At 42.8% G+C, this 17,611-nt stretch overlaps 1 protein-coding gene across 1 annotated transcript in view; it reads left to right on the forward strand.

Annotated features, from left to right (window-relative positions):
- Positions 1-14,066: 14,066 nt before the first annotated feature.
- ANKRD28 (ankyrin repeat domain 28) overlaps positions 14,067-17,611 on the forward strand; it is a 164,916-nt gene continuing 161,371 nt past the window's right edge. Inside the window, exon 1 of the mRNA XM_074195761.1 lies at positions 14,067-14,143. Within this exon, the coding sequence (XP_074051862.1) occupies positions 14,117-14,143 (27 nt within the window). The 5' untranslated portion in view covers positions 14,067-14,116. The remainder of the gene's footprint in view (positions 14,144-17,611) is intronic.

Below are 17,611 nucleotides of genomic sequence, written 5' to 3' on the forward strand. Positions count from 1 at the left end.
ACACACACACACACACACACACACACATTATGCCTAAATTAACCTCTCTATCACTTCTACCCCTTGTTTCTCCTGCTCATGTTGTTCAGTTGCTTCAGTCATGTCTGACTCTTCATGATCCCATTTAGTTTTTTTGGATAAAGATGCTGAAGTGGTTTACCACTTTCTTCTCTGTCTTTCTATCTCTTCATTTTACAGATGAGAAAACTAGATAAACAGGTTTAGGTGATTTGTACAGGATCCCAAAGCTAGTGGTGTCTGAAGGCCAGATTTGAAATCAGGAAGATGAGTCTTCCTGACTCCAGGTCTGGTGCTCTGTCCTTTGTGCCCCTCAGTTGCCCTTCCCCTTACTTACAGTAGCCCTTTATATCGGTTCTCTATCCCACTCTTTTAAATTCAATTCAATCCAACAAATTAAGCACCTACTATGTTAGGAGCTGTGCTAAGCTTTAAGAAAAACAATGTTGGCACAGTAGATAGAGCACTGGCCCTGGAGTCAGGAGGACCTGAGTTCAAATCCGACCTCAGACACTTAATAATTACCTAGCTGTGTGGCCTTGGGCAAGCCACTTAACCTCATTACCTTACAAAAAAAAAAGAAGAAAGAAAAACAATGTTCTTATGTATATATATATATATATATATATACATATGAAAAACAAAGACAGTCCCTGCCTCCAAAGAATTTACAGTGTAATGGGAGAAAGACAATACTCAAAAGGAATCTGAAAAAAAGGGAGGGCACCAGAGAGTGAGATGGGGGCTGTCATGTTTGTGGAGTCCAAACCAAGCAGAGTAGCTAATTGAAAATGAAGAGTTAAACCATCTATAAAGGAAGATTTAGAGAATAGTACTCCAACCCCCCAACCCTCCCAGTTGGAAGGGAGGGGTAATCAAGGGTGCTGAAAGGATTCTGTTTAGTTGTTTTTCAGATAAGAAACTGAAGTCAGCAGGGTTAAATGACTTGCCCAGGATCACACAGATAAGATCTGAATTCAGGTTTTCCTAACCCCAGGCCCACCCTCATCAAGATGCTTAGTATCAAAAACTGAGTCAATCAATCGACACTGTAAAGAGATTTCAGGGGCCAGCTTATTGTGGGGTGTGGGGCAGGTTGACAGGGCAGGAAGTGGAAGCCAAGGAGAGAACTGATGGAAATTACCAGAAAGGTTTGGAACTTTGGAACCCCGCTTTCTAAATGAGTTCTGATGGAAAATGCTATCCACATCCAGTGAAAGAACTATGAAGTCTGAATGCAAATCAGAGCATAATATTTTCACTTTTTTTAATTTGTTTTTTCTTTCTCATGTTTTTTTCTTTTGTTTTCATTCTTCTTTCACACATAATTAATATGGAAATATGTTTTACACAATTGTGAATGTATAACATATCAGATTGCTTGCTGTTTTGGGGAGGGGAAGGGAAAGGAAAGATGAAGAAAGTTTTACAAAAATGAAATTGAAAAATATGTCTATAAAGAATTAAAAAAAAAACCCACAACAACAATGGGATCCATTCTCCAGTCCTTTGATTAAAGAGGAGAGGTAACTGAGGGTGAGTTGAAAAAGTTTATAGTATAAACCTGAGTCATCCTTCATACTTCTAATGAAATTTCAGGTCTTCAATTTATCTTGAGACATGATATTCATGGAGAAAAAACCAAGCAGAGCCTCTGAAGGGAGGGACAAAAGAAGAGATTTTTTTTTTAAATTTTGTTTAAGACAAAGGGATTAAGTGCCCAAGGTCACACAACTAGGCAATTAAGTGTCTAAGGTCAAATTTGAACTCTGGTCCTCCTGACTCCAGGGCTGTGCTCTATCCACTAAGCTACCTAGCTACCCCAGTGCCTTCATTTCTGACCAACATTGAGACCCAAAACTTTATATTTCAAAAACTTTATATTTCAAACTTTATATATATACATATATATGTATATATATATTTTTAAATTGAAATTTCATTTTATTTTTCCAATTACATGCTATAGTAGCTTTTCAACATTCATCCATTTGCAATTTTATGAGTTACACATTTTTCTTCCCTCCTCTCTCTCTCTCTCTCTGTGGCAGTGAACAGTCTGGTAAAAGCTGTACATGTAAATTTGTGTTTTTAACACATTTACATATTAGTTATTTCTTGTAAGAGGAATTAGAACCAAGGGGAAAGAAAATAAGCTATGAGATAGGAAGAAAAAAAATAAGAGAAATTTTAAAAAACTGAACATAGTATGCATTAAGATTCCATGTTTTTTTTTTCCTCTCTCTGGATGTGGATGGCATTGTCCATAGCAAGTCTCTCAGGGTTATCCTTGATCTCTGAACTGCTGAGAGGAGTTGTATCCATCATAGTTGATTATGTCATAATGTTGTTAATGTGTATAATGTTCTCTTGGTTCTGTTCCTTTTGCTCAGCATCAGTTCATGTAGTTCTTTCCAAGCTTCTCTAAAGTCTGACCACTCATGGTTTCTGGTTTTTTTTTTTAGGTTTTTGCAAGGCAAATGGGGTTAAGTGGCTTTCCCAAGGCCACACAGCTAGGTCATTATTAAGTGTCTGAGACCAGATTTGAACCCAGGTACTCCTGACTCCAAGGCTGGTGCTTTATCCACTATGCCACCTAGCCGCCCCAACACTCATGGTTTCTTATAGAACAAAAGTACTCTATGACATTCTTATACTATAACTTGTTCATCCCTTACCCAGTTGATGGACATTCCTTCAATTTCCAATTCTTTGCCTCTATAAAAAGAGCTGACATAAATATAAAACACTGTGTGTATGTATATATATATATATGTATATATATATATATATGTATACATATATTGTAAAGGAAGTAGATGAGTATTAAGTTGTTTTTTTCATATGAAAAGTTGTTTTTCTTTTCATATGAAAAGATGTGAAAGATTTAATAAATTGTATTCTCAATGATTCAATAATAAAATGAGGAAACCAAAATTATTTATTTGCTCCATGGTGATATTAAAGGAGGAATGGTGTCTGGAATGAGGAAGGTGATAACCCCATATTCAATGAAATGGGACTCCATATAGATTTGCATTAAATTCTGAGTATCACACATTAGGAAGGACATAGTCAAGTTGGAGAACATCCAGAAGAATAAAGTCTAACCAAATCAACCAATAGGATACTCACATCAATGTGTTTTGAGTCATAAAAACAAGATAATCTAGTCTTATGCCCTTGTTTAAGCATTGATTAAGCACTTACTATATACTTCCTTCCTTCATCTATAAAATGAGGGTACAGGAGAAGAAATGGCAAACTGCTTCAGCATTTTTGCCAAGAAAACCCCAAAAATGGGATTCTGAAGAGTCAGACGCAACTGAAATGACAGAGCAGCAACAGTAGCAACAAAGACAAAGCACTTACTTTTGACTAAGTTGAGTATTTAATCCTTACTCATGGAGCTTACATTCTAATGAAGGAGGAGGGGAGCTAGTGTTGGAAAGAGGTCAGAGGGTGAGTGTAACTGGAATGCAGTCAATGGTGGCTTCTCCTCATAAACATCTCAAGTACCAAATTAGGGAGAAGCAAATAGAAAATAGTTTGCATGAAAATGAGTTGAATTTTTTAATGGATTGTAAACTCAATATAATTCAACAGCATAATATGTTTACCAAAGCAGCAAAAGCAACTGCAGAAACCCAGTGACAAAGTCATGGTTCCATGGTACTCCATCCTGATCAGACCATATTGGACATGTCATGGTCAGTTCTAGGTATTTTGCTTTAGAAAGACCACTGGAAAACTGGAGGAAAAACCCTATCATTCAAGGGCTAGGAAGGAATGGGGGATGTTTGGTTTGGAGAAAGAGAATATGTAGGGGGAGACAAGGTACTTGTCTTCGAAATGTTTGTCCTTCATTTTCAAAAAAAAACATATCAAGGGGGTGATGCCATAACAAGCACATGGATTAAATTTGAGTGAGGGGGATTGTGTTAAGTCCTCCAGAGCCATCTGGGTCCAGTGGCCAGAAATGAATCAGGACAACTGGAGATGGCACTGGATGTGAGACAATCAGAGTTAAGTGACTTGCCCAGGATCACACAGCTAGTGAGAATCAAGTGTCTGAGGTGGGATTCAAGTTTTCATACCCTTGACTCCAAGGCCAGAGTGCTATATCTGCTATACCACCAGAGGGATTAGGTTTGTCCCGTTTGACCCCATCAGACAAAAGGAGGTGTTAGAAGGGCAAATTTCAGATTGATGCAAAGATGAATTTCCTTCCAATTATTCCTGTCCAAAATTGGAATGGACTGAAATGTCAGAGAGTACATACCCCATCTCTGGAATTCTTCCACTTGTAGATTGCTATTCATATGTGGGTTGGTCTAGATAACCTCTGAGGTCTCCTCTAACTTGGAAAGTCTGTTATCCTGAGAATAAGTGAAAAGTTTTAGCTATATAGTGACAGTCAAAAAAATGAGATGCAAAATTAATTTCTTTTAACCTACTAATAGAATTGGAACATAAAAATGATATGTGCATGTTGATCAGACAATTAATTAACAAAGTGGGCTGACCTTATTTAACTTGAGATTTTTCTTTAAGGATACTTCATCTAAACAAATTTTGTTTTTCATGAGAATGAAAGAAAAGAACCTGCACACATGAAAGTGTTTATTAAGATGTAGAATCAATATAAGCTATCTTTCACATTCTTTGCTGTCAAAGAAATGCTTTTTATCTTTTCAGAAAATCATCACAACTCCCCCAAGTTGACTAAGGCAGGTCTTTTGTGCCTTTCTAAGTCTTGGTTTTCCCCCAGCCACTTCATCTTTTAAGATGAGAAAGTATTTGTTTGACTCATGTTTGCATGTGACTTCTAAATTCTCACTAGTTATCAAAGTATTTTTATAGGGAAAAAGTGAAATTTTTTCTTCTCAAAAGTAAAATTTCCTCCTATGAGTTTCAACTACAGTAAGAATTTTAAAAATTCTATGTGAATTCCTCTCAGGGGAGAATGAATATAGGATTTTTCATTGGTGATTTTTCACAACCTCCCTTTGTGGAAAGCCACAGTAATAGATAAAGATACTGTATATTTAAATACAATCCAAAAAAAGGGTACATGGGACAGTCTGAAAATGCTTGTAAAAGATAAACTGCACAGAACTGTTCTTGGAGTTGTATGCCTAAGATTAGTTAAATTTAGAATGATGTAATACTGATGGGCCTCTTGCCAACTTTTATAATAGGCCTGAGCCAGCAGAGGTGAGCATACTATTGAATTTTAAAATGTAGTAGTGAAAGAACTCTACCAATAAGCACTAACAAATGGTGAGTTTCCTTGTTAGAGAGTTCCAGGTCTGGTTCTCTAATCATGGATCTCATTGAAAATTGGGAAAATTAAATTGTAAATCTCTAGAGCTGTCTGCTGCAGAAATAGAACAATTCTTTTCACATGCTTCCCTTGCATTCAGTGAGGTTGGGCTGCTTATGAGGTAAGATTCATACCTGTTCCTTACTAGCCTATATGGGTACATCCTAGAGTAGGTCTGTTGGTGGGGGGGGGTGTTCAAGAGCTAACGCAATCCTTTTGGGGATCATCTGACAATATATGCCCTAGGAAGACTTCCTGGGGCTATTTCTCACTTGATCAGAGACCCTATTTGTGTCTCTAATTTGGACTTGTACTTTTGAGGCTGAAGGAAGGTAGTAGTTACTTGAGTTTCCTTATAAGATAATTAAGTCTTTGGCTAAGCCAAAGCAATTTGACTACCATGAATTTCCTCAAAATTTTCCCATAATCTATAAGTAATTTTTTTCAAATAGAAGGACTTTTTAAGTAAATTTTACTTTTAATTACCAATTTAATAATCATTAATGCATATTTTTCAATGCACATGGAAGAAGGATGGGTTTTGTAAGAAATGGTAAATTTTTATTACTAATTCTTGCTGTAGAAAAACTCTCATTCCTTCCTTAGGTTAGATTTCTTTATTTTTCCCCTTTTCTCCTGGCCCAAACAATTACCAGTCTTGTTTTTCTTCTTGAAGCTGCATATGCCCTTCAAATTAAGGGAAACTAATCCTGCTCTCATTCTTTTCTTAGCATTAGTCAGATTGTTAAAGAACAAACCCTTCTGATTGCCTAACTCATGGTATTTCTAGATTGGTCAAAAACATTTCCTAGAAATAAGGAACAACTATGACCTAGAGTTGGGACCATCTTGGCCTATCTGAGAACTCATCAAACTCATCAAAAATTACTTTCTCTTCCATAAACTATTCACATAGTCTGAATCATAACTAGAATTTTTATTAATATTTAGACAAAGGTTCACAGTCATTAAAGCTGGAAGGGACCTTAAAGATCATTTATTCAATTCAGTTTAATATTCAATTCATTTCAAGAAACATTAAGTTCTAGTATGTGCAAAAACTGTGTACTCAGGAATTGGTGTAGTGTCTTTCAGTAGGGCTGACTGTTTCTAATCATATTTGAGGTTTTCTAGGCAAAGAAATTGGAATGATTTGTCACTTTCTTCTCCAGATCATTTTACAGATGAGGAAACTAAGGCAAACAGGGTTAAGTGCCTTGCCCAGGGTCAAATAGATAGTAAATCATATATTTCGAGATGGAAGGGCATTAAGAGGATGAGGAAATTAAGAGGTAAAATGAATTTGCCCTGGGCCTTTCAGGTCTAGTGGTAAAGACAAGATATGAAGCCATGTTCACTGTTCATACTGCCTCCCTGAAGGGTAATACAAGTAAAATGCATGAAATCAATTTGGGAATTCTCTTTTCTCCCTATTGTGTTATAGATGAGATTCTAACCCCCAAACTCTCTTAATTCAGGTTTGAAATTGGGACTGAATTTATTCTCAGGAAGATGAGTCTTCTGACTCCAGGGCCTGGAACTTCATCCACTGAACATCCTCCAGATAAAAACACAAAAAAGGTCCCAGAGACAGGAAAGAAATAGCAGATGCTGTCTCCCTTGTAAAATCTAAGCTCAAAAGTCAGGCTTCAGTGCCTATCAGGTAGGGATTTAGGGAATGATACTAGATGTTCTGTAGAATGTGAAAAGCAGAATGGGGTTGAATTTGAAGTTGGGAAAACTGAGGTTCAATCTTGCCTTTACATTGACTATATGACTTTTAGCAAGTCGTTATCTCTGCACCTCAGTTTCCTCATTTGAAAATGAGTGGATTGGGACTATGTTCATTTAAAAGTCCTTGGCAGTTCTAAATTTGTGAGCCTATGATTCTGACCACAGAATGAACAGGGAAAGATGAGGCAAAGTCTAAGTCTTTATTATGTTACATTGGATAATGGAGTGTCCAAAAGCATAGGTTAGCTATAAGAAAAGCTCACATTTATTATTAAATGTATTATTTATTATTTAGAAATAAAAGAACTGGAAGGTACCTTTGAGAGAATCCTATAGGTGAGGAAACTGAGGCTTGAGTTAACTTTAGGTAAGTAATTTAATTAACATTATATAATTAGAGAAGTGGTGACCCAGGATTCACCTCAGGTCTTTTTACTCTAAATCTATCATACAAAGATTATCCATAGGTGTCTATCATAACAAGCAACTTCACATCCATTATCTTATTTGACCTATTATGTTATTTGATTAGGCAGCTAAAGAAAGCAGTGGATAGAGCACCGAATCTAATCTTAGGAAGACATGAGTTCAAATTCTGCCTCAGACATTTGCTAATTGTGTGACCCTGGGCAAGTCACTTAATCTCAGTACCCTATTATAATTCTATAAATGGGGATAATGAAAACACCTGTCTCCTAAGGTTGCTGTGAGGATCAAATGTGCAAAGATCTTGGCAAATTTAGAGTACTGCTAGCTTTTATTATTATATATAATTTGTGTGATATAGAATATAGATATAGCATCATTAATGATAATTTTGTTATTATTATGCTATGTTCCTGGTCCTGGTTGTTGATGAATTGATCCTAAAAATAATCCTTTAAAAATTGTGGAATCATATATTTGGAAGGACATTAAGAGGATGAGGAAATTAAGAGGTAAAATGAATTTGCCCTGGGTCATTCAGGTCTAGTGGTAAAGACAAGATATGAAGCCATGTTCACTGTTCACACTGCTTCCCTGAAGGGTAATACAAATAGAATGTATGAAATCAATTTGGTAATGCTCTTCTCTCCTTATCGTGTTATAGATGAGATTCTAACCCCCAAACTCTCTTAAATCAGGTTTGATATTGGGACTAAATGAGATACTCAGGAGTCATTGACTTACAGAAGGTTTACTTTGCTCCCAAAACAGACTACACAGAAATACACTGGAAAATCTGTCTGATATGTCATCATATCTACATTAAACCTATAACCTTTTTGGTGACTAGCATGATCATAGGTGCCAGTCAAGTCTTAGAGGACCTTTCTACACTTGGTTGGGACCTTTTCTACTCCCAAGCCAGGAAACTGTATTGGGGAAGCTGGGGTTAATCAGGATGAATGGGGGAGGGGAAAGAGATCAGGGTAGTTGAAGGAGAATAAAAATAGGTTTTGAAGATGTTAATTGACTTGACTGTGTCTACACAACCATGTCATAGCTGGAACTCAAATAGCTGTCCTTCTTTCTTGAAGTGGACTAAAATGACATCATTTTCAGTATGTCCGACAATAGCTGATCATATCACTATGATATGGAATGCTCTACCATAGGGCACAAATAGGTTATGTGAATGTTAGGGTGGAGCTATTTCAATTCTGCTTCTGTGAAAAAGCTGGGCAGTCTTATACCACTGTCTCTCATGTCAATCATTACTAAAGTTCTTCAGAGAGACCTTGAGAGTGTCCCTGGATTTTCAAATATCTTGAATGATCAATGATCAATTATTTTTCAATTATACCAATCCTGAGAATAGCCAGGGAGCCACTATGATAGTCAACCAACCAAGTATTTATTAATTACTTCCTACATGCAATATAGTGTAGCTGATATGTAGAAATGTGTGATGTAAGAGCTGCTGACAGGCCTCTCTTTTTCTGTGTTCTGATGTCAATGACAACTCTTCCAACCAGAGTTCTTTTCCTGGGACCACTTTGAAACAGGAGGCAGGCTCCCAACTTCTCCTACGCCCTTAAGTAACCACACAACCCTTGGCAAGGAGATAAAAATAACAAATATGGGGGAGATACAAAGTTACAAGAATTCTTTAAAAACCTTGTTGCAGTTTAAAAAAAAAATCTTGTTAAGCATTTAAAAACAAGTTCTTAACCAGAGTCCCATGAACTTTTTCAAAATTTTTAACTGTATCTCAACATAATCAGTTTCTTTTTTATGAACTTTATGTATTTAAAAACAATTCTGAGGAGATCAGAGGATTCACAAGTCCACAACATAAAAGTGGTTAAGAACCCTGGTTTTGAAGATTGTATTATGAGAAGAGAGAGTGGGCTCAGGTGGCTCCTTAACCTGTTGGATGCCTACATTTTGATGGTCACCAGGGTATGATTCTCAGTCACTCAAGATGATCAATCCTATATTTATTAAATGTTTTATTTGCATTAGTCACTGAACAAATTTGCCCTAAGTAAAGCTAAGTGACCAGAGTGATTGCCAGCACCAAGAACATTATATAAAACCTATAACTTTTTTAAAAAATAGTTTTCATGGAAAAAACTAAAAAAAACTAAAAATCTCTCCTGACACAGGACTATATAGCTAATCCTCTTTGTTCACATAGCAGTGGCTGCCCATTTTCGTTTTTGGTTTTTTTATTGTCTCTTTTATTCCTCTTTTGCAGAGCTTACCTAGGTCAAAGGTAAAAGAAAGTGAAGCTGGTGACTTTGCATAATCCTCCCTCACATAAATCCAATTCACTTGCATGTCTTGGCATCATATCCCTGATGTCATGGTCTTCTTCAAGCACAGAGAGCAGACAATAACAACTTCTTTTATTATTGGCCTGGAACAAGAAGTCCCAGGAATTTACAGGCTCACTTACTTCAATGGGTTCCTAGATTATTCAAAAGAGATTGTCTCTACAATTCATACAAGCAAAACTAAATGGATGAAAATTATCTATTTCATGATTAGGACATGAACTTTAATGGGCTCAACGCAGGTCCACAATAAAGGCTGGACAAATGAATAAACGCATCATTACTTTTTTTTTTAATGACAAGTATTTTGAATAGATCATGACTTGGGTGTAGAATAGAATAGCAAGAAAGAATATGATGTTATATTTCAGAAATTATACAGTACCTTTCATAATCCCCAACTTATTCTTGGTACAAAGAAATATTTTACATATAAAGTTTCTATCGATGCTACACAGTTGCGAATGCTGATATGGTGCAATCACCAAGAAATCAATAAAAAGGACAATAAAGGGACATATAGTGTCAATTTAATAATACAAATTTATTAAACTTCTACTATATGGCAATATGTGAAGTAGGGGATATAAAACCAGGTAATGGACAATCCCTGTCCTTAAGGTCTAATGGGGAGGGTGGGAAGGGAAGTGCAAGTAGGTTATTGAAAATATACAAAAGGGGGCACAAGGGATTTACATCACTGAGAAAACATATGATCGGAAAAAGTGGTCATGTTGTGAGATCTGGGTAAAACAAGATTTGTGGTAGAAATTCTCTATGGAAACTTGGATAAATGTCATGCAATATGAGAAAGTATGGATGAGAGGGACTTGGAATCGTGGAAACATCCACCTATATGAAGTCACAGATCCATTGAGATATTGCTGCTGCTGCTTCTCATAGTCATTAATGTTTCTCTAGTTCTCTTCAGCCTTGCTTCATTGTGGATTAGATCTCCACCCATAAGGATGGAGGGATGGTTTCCCTCTCTGGTGACTAGATCATGTTTAACAGGTGAGGACAAAGCTTAGAATTCAAAAAGAAGGGGGGGGGGGGGCTGTTTCTGAATTCAAAAAGTAACCAGTAAGCTTTTTTTTGTTTTTGTTTTTTTTAGTTTTTGCAAGGCAATGGGGTTAAGTGGCTTGCCCAAGGCCACACAGCCAGGTAATTAGTAAGTGTCTGAGGCTGGATTTGAACCCAGGAACTCCTGACTCCAGGGCCGGTGCTTTATCCACTACACCACCTAGGATTGTTGTGAGGACCAAAGGAGATAGTTGTAAAGTGTCTTGTACAGGTAAATGTGATATAAATGTGAGTTGTTATTATTAGCTAATACCACATACTGGAAATAAAGACCAAACTGAAACAATCATGGATTCCTTCAGGGACTATAGATTCTATTGGGAGGGGAGAAACAATTTATATTCTACTGGGGGGAGGGGGTATAGACCATATTTGTAAATAGAAGCTCCTTGAGGACAGGGTTCTCATATTTGTCTTCACTGGTCCAGCACCTATTACAGTGCCTGACCCATAGTAGATATCAAACACTTCCAATCTGATTGATTGATTTTCTGATTACTCCAGTCCTTACTGCTTTCTTCTATGTTGCACATGTATTCTTCTATGTATCCTAGCATGTGGAACTTAGAATTTAGAACTTCATTCTATATTGTCTTGGGACTGTGATTTCTTCAGCATAGGGAACCTGAGTTGGGAATTCTCTTCCATTACTAGACTAAGGAGATAAATTCTAATTCAATCAGCTTACAACAGATACCTGCTTTGTTTCCTTAAGGCAATGGGGTTAAGTGACTTGCCCAATGTCACACTATTTCTTGATACTGGCAGGGGCTAAGGAGACAAAAATGGATAAGAAAAAATAACAGCCTATGTCCTGAAGGAGCTTACATTTTACTGGAGGAAAAACATATGTAGACTGAGAAGTATATCCAGCAAATATATACATACATGAGTATGTATGTTTACATGTGTACATGTAGTTAATAAAAAGTATCAGGGAGATCTGGGGCATTCACAAATGATTTCCTATTAGAGTTAGTCTAGCCAAGTCTTGATTATATCCTTTAGATAAATCCTTGGGAGTTGCCTAAAACACAGAAGAGTTAAGAGATTTGCCAAATTTCACCCAGTCAGTGATGATTAAATGGCGCAGTAGATAGGATGGATATCTGGTTTGAAGTCAGGAAGACTCAGCTTCCTAAATTCAAATCTGGCTTCAGACACTTACCGGGTGACTTTGGGCAAGTCACTTTACCCTGTGTACCTTACTTTCTTCATCTGTAAAATGAGCTGGAGAAGGAAATGGCACATCACTGCAGTATCTTGGCCAAGAAAAACTCCAATGGAGTCAGGAAGAGTCAGACACAACTGAACCATAAGAAGTGAGGATCAGTTCATATTTAAGCTCAGGTATTCCTGATGCCAAAGCTCACTGTATTCACTATGCATTACTGCCATAGTAATATTTAATATTAGTGTGTGTGTGTATGTTCCCAATTAAAATGTAAAGTCAGGGACGTGGAAGCCAAATGTTCCAGCACTCTGATTAAGATGAGCGGCGTCTACAAGGGTGGCATGCTTTATAAGGAGTTGTCATTCATTATTTTTAAAGAGAAACTTTTAGAGAAGGCACTATCAAAGTTTCATTCTCTCAATCTGAGGACTATTAAAACCCAAACCCAAACTGTCATTAAGATTCAGACTTTCACAGCTTTACGCAGTCTTAAAAATTCTTCCCCAGCAATCACTGAGCGTCGTCAGCGTGAAGTCTGAGGTCTAAGTTTGTAAGCAAAGATCAAGTTCACGATGCTGCCCTTGCTGCCCGGGGATGCAGGCACGCATGCCGCTGCGCGCGTTGGCCACCTGGGGCCACACCCAGGGTTTGCCAGGGCAGGGGGCAGAGTACCCGGCCGCCGCCTCGGCAGCCTGAGCCGGGGGAGCCTGGGCTCCGCGCTCGTGCCAGCTGGGGCTTCTGTGCCACTTAGGACGGACTGGGTAAGGGCCGCAGCCCTCCGGCAGGGGCGGAGACGAGGGGGTTAGGAGGGCCCGGGCGTACTTTAAGCCGGGAGACTTTGGGGTCTTTAGGATAACTTGAAAGCTATTTTGGGCGCAGTTTCCACATTTGCGGTGAACATGGATGGGGCGGCCGATCCCAGGAAGTTTTATACCCCATTCATGAGCCGCAGAGAAATTGGGGAGCAGCCTTAGGCGTTCCGCGGCCGGGAGGTGCTTCTGGGCGCCTTTCTCGGGGGTCTTTGGGGGGTCCTGGGCAGGGTCTTAGGGAGGCTCCCGGCCCAGCCCCCCCCCCAGCCTCCAATCCAGATTCTCTCCGTAGAACTCCGTCCCGCAGGGCGGCCGGGGGCAGCGTGACGTCCCCCCTGGGGGTTCTGCTGCGGGGCATCGGGGGGCCGGGGGCAGCGTGACGTCCCCCCCTGGGGGTTCTGCTGCGGGGCATCGGGGGGCCGGGGGCAGCGTGACGTCCCCCCTGGGGGTTCTGCTGCGGGGCATCGGGGGGCCGGGGGCAGGCGGCAAGCCCCTTCCCCTCCTGGCGCCTGAATGGGAGAGAAAGCCGGCGGCGGCGGGGGATGCCCAGCGCCGTGCCCGGGCAGGAGGCGTGCCCGCGCGTGGGGCGGCCCCCGCGCCCACCCCCCGGCCCCGCACAAAGGAGCCCCGCGCCCCGCCCCCTCCTCCGCCTGCACGTGCGGCCCCGGGGCACGCCCCCGCCCTCCGCGCTCCCCGCCGCCGCGGGCGCGCGCCCCCTCCCCCCCCGGGCCCGGCCCCCGCCGGGGGCGGCGGGGGAGGGGGGGAGAAGGTGAGCGAGCGAGGGAGCGGGAGGGCGGGCCCGGAGGCGGCGCGGCCAATCGCGGCGCCGCTTACTCTGGGCCTGTCCCCCGCGCCGCGGCCAATCGGGGCGGGCGGTGGTGGTGAGTGGCGGCGGCGGTAATGTTGTGGAGCCGAGTCGGGATGCTGCCGCCCCGGCCGAGGCAGTAGGGCGGCACGGGCGGCCGAGGCGGCGGCGGCGGCGGGGGCGAGGCGCCCCGGGAGGAAGGAGCGAGCGCGCGGCGCGAGGCGCAGGCGGAGCGGAGCACGGCCCCCGCGCCCCCCGGCCGCCGCCCCCGGCCCCGCGCCCCCCCGGCCGGCCCCGGCCGCCCGCCCCGCTCGCCGCTCGGCGCCCGGGCCGCGCCCTCTGCCCGCGCTGGCGCGGGGCGCGGAGGCGGCCGCCGGATGGTGCGCGCTGGCGGCGGCGCCCGCCATGGTGTTCCTCAAACTCCGGGACCAGGTGGGTGAAGGGCAGCGGGAGGGCGGGGGCCGGGCCGCGCGCGGGCACCGCGGGGGCGCGCCCGCCGCGGGGGGGCACCTGCGCCCGCCCCGCCCCGCCAGGTGGGGCCGCGGCCTCCGGGGGGCGCGGGGCGGGGGCGGGAGAGCCGGGCCGCGCCGAGCCGAGCCGAGCCGGAGAGCCGTCCCCGGGCCGGGCCGGAGAGCCGGAGAGCCGGAGAGCCGCGCCGCGCTGTCGCCGGGCCGGAGAGCCGGAGAGCCGCGCCGCGCTGTCCCCGGGCCGGGCCGAGCCGGAGAGCCGCGCCACGCTGTCCCCGGGCCGGGCCGAGCCTTCTCTTTGTGAACTTTGCACGCGGCGCCTCCGCCCGAGCCCCGAGCCGGGAACAATAGCCCCGGAGCCCCGGGAGCCGCCTGCCACGGGCTTCACGTTGAACTTGGCGCCGACGCCGGGACGGGCAGCCCCGAGGCTCGCACCCTGGCCGGAGGCGCCGGACGCGGAGCGCGCCGAGCCGGGGAGCCTCCGCCCCCAGCGCCCGGGGCCGACACGGCCGGGACCCGACACCTCCCCGCCGGGACCGACACGGCCGGGACCGACACGGCCGGGACCGACACGGCCGGGACCGACACGGCCGGGACCGACACGGCCGGGACCGACACCGCCGGGGCCGACACCGCCGGGACCGACACCTCCCCGCCGGGACCGACACCGCCGGGACCGACACCGCCGGGACCGACACCGCCGGGACCGACACGGCCGGGGCCCGACACGGCCGGGGCCGACACGGCCGGGACCGACACCTCCCCGCCGGGACCGACACCGCCGGGACCGACACGGCCGGGGCCGACGCCGCCGGGGCCGACGCCGGAAAAGCTGGCCGCTGCCCTGGGCCCGCTCCGAAGCTGTCGGACCAGGCGGCGGCTCCCCGCGGCTGAGGGGCTGCCCAGGAGCCGCCGCGAGCCTGGAGGCACCAGCTGGGCAGCGCCGCGGCCCTGCGCCCCCAGACTGCCCCCGAAGCCACTGACGAGAAGGGCTGTGCTCCTCAAACGTGAGGGAACAAGCTGGGGCTCCTGTCAACCTAGAACCTCAGTGTACTTTAAAAAAGGCTTTGCTTGTGGTCTTCTATTGGAACCGCAGTCCAGATAAGTCTAGAGCTCACCTTGAGTGGTTCCAGCCTATTTGTGATCGGTCACCTGGAAAAATGCAGGAGGGCCGAATCCATTATTGTAGCTTAAAGACATTTAGTGATATGTGCTTTTCAAGTACTAAAGTTAGCAAAAGTAAATGGGATTAAGCACCTGGGGAGGTTAATAAGACTGTTACCATCCCATAGTCAAACTGTGAATTTGGTCAACTGCCGTCCATCTTTCTTTAGTGAATTTTGAGAAAATAATTAAATTTCACCCTGCAGCCAGGAGTACCTGAGTTCAAATCTGGCCTCAGACACTTTATAATGACCTAGCTGTGTGGCCTTGGGCAAGCCGCTTAACCTCACTGCCTTGCAAAAAGCTAAAAAGAAAATAATAAATTTCTTTGGAATTTCTTGTGGGAAGCTATTTCCTTAAGTCATTTTACTTGTTCCAGTGTATAATATATAGTTGGTACAGTGACTAAAAGCATTGAACATAAGTGTCAGGAAGGCCTGAGTTTAAATCCTACCTCAAATACCAGCTCTGTGACTGGGCAAATTACATAACTTCTGTTTTCCTCACTTTCCTCATCTATAAAATCTATAAAATAATGACCTCTCTCTCACCAAGACTGTTGGTGAGCATCAAATAAGATAATGTGGGCAGTGCTTTGCAAACACTGTATAGTTATATAAACTGTTTTTTACTAATAATACGCATTTGGAAGGGATGTTGAATGTGAAATGACTTGGGCAAGCCAAGATTAAAACTGCACAAAGGCTTTAGGGACACCTTGTATATGCATATAAAAATTTAGAATGAGAATGACCCTTTTACAGGTGAGAAAGTACATTCTAGAATTAAGAAATTGTCTTCTTGGTTTTTTTGGACAACATTTTTTTCTGACCAGTTGATTTAAAAAATAGTCCTGAAGTTGATGGCATTCTGTATTCTATCAGAACTGTGCCATTCATACAAGCTTCTGGAGCATAAGGATCATGAGATGATAAGTTTAGAAAGATTCCCTAAGAGGCCCTTTAAGAGCCTCAACCTCAGGTTTTATAGGTGAGGAAAAATTGAGGTTCTGAGAGAGATTTAAGACTAGGGTCATGTAGCTGTTCCATGTCTGACCTTGCTGACTCCCAGTCTGGTTTTTATATTCACTATGTCGTAGTCCAGCACCAGCAATATTAGGGACTGCCTAAAGGTGGAAAAAGCAAGTTGGCATTATGGATAGAGAATTGACTCTGAATCCAGTTCTGTTCCTGACATTGTGCCTGTGACTCTGGATTAGTTGACGCTTAATCTTTTGGTACCTTAGACAACTCTTCCCATGACTTCTTGGAAAGAGAAGTTGCTACGTGTTGACAAGAAGGTACAGTTATATACACATACAGATCTGTATAGAGGAAATTTCTTCATTAATATCAGTAAAATCAGAAGTCCAACCCTAGTCCTTGTCCTAGTACGCAGAGATAGTACTTTCCAACAAATAGCAAAATAATCTTTTGAATATAACAGCCCTCCCCAACTTATTTGTAATTATGGGAGTAAGAAGCTCTAGAATGTGGTACTTTTTTATAGGTGGTTAAATGAACCTAGAATTGTATGTAAACTTATATTTTTATTAAAATTTTATTAAAATTTCATTTCTTCTGGAGGAGTTTAAATATGCTTTCATTCCTTTAGGACCTTAGAGGTCATCTGGTCTGATTCCCTTTTTTATAGAGGAAACTGATCCCAAAATGTTCAGTGACTCAATCAAAATCACACAACTATCTAGTATGATATAAAGTCAATTAGCTAAGTATTTATACTACTGCAGGGTGTTGGCATCAGCGCTAAAGCTGTAAAGAAAATGGCAATTCTTGTCCAAAAGGAGTTTTCAATTTGTGTAAAGAATTTGCTAGGGACAAAAGAGAGTTTCCCCTAAGAGATGACATTGGTGATTTCTGATTAGACCCTTATTGAAATGATTCTTGTGATTACTAGATTACTGTTTAGTTTCTTTCCCATGATTCATGCCCATGATGCACCTTTATTAAAGAGAAATTTAATGTACATAAACTTGTGATTACCTTATTTTATAGGATTTTTTCATTTAAAATTATTTTGATTTTATTTTAAATATCTGTTTTAAGGGTCCCTGAGGAAGACTTCAGAGTGCTGTTACTTAACTGACTACTTTCCACACTTAGGTGGGAGGTGGGATTAAATCTGGTTCATTGGTGTTGGGAACTCCCTCTTTTTATGCTAATGGACACCTGTTGCCCAACAAGTCTGGGGCACTTTGAGGTTATGCCTTCAATCCAGGATAAGGCATTTTATAGTATGTCAGAAATGG

This window comes from Macrotis lagotis, chromosome 7 (genome assembly GCF_037893015.1).
Source record: "Macrotis lagotis isolate mMagLag1 chromosome 7, bilby.v1.9.chrom.fasta, whole genome shotgun sequence".
Lineage (NCBI taxonomy): Eukaryota > Metazoa > Chordata > Mammalia > Peramelemorphia > Peramelidae > Macrotis > Macrotis lagotis.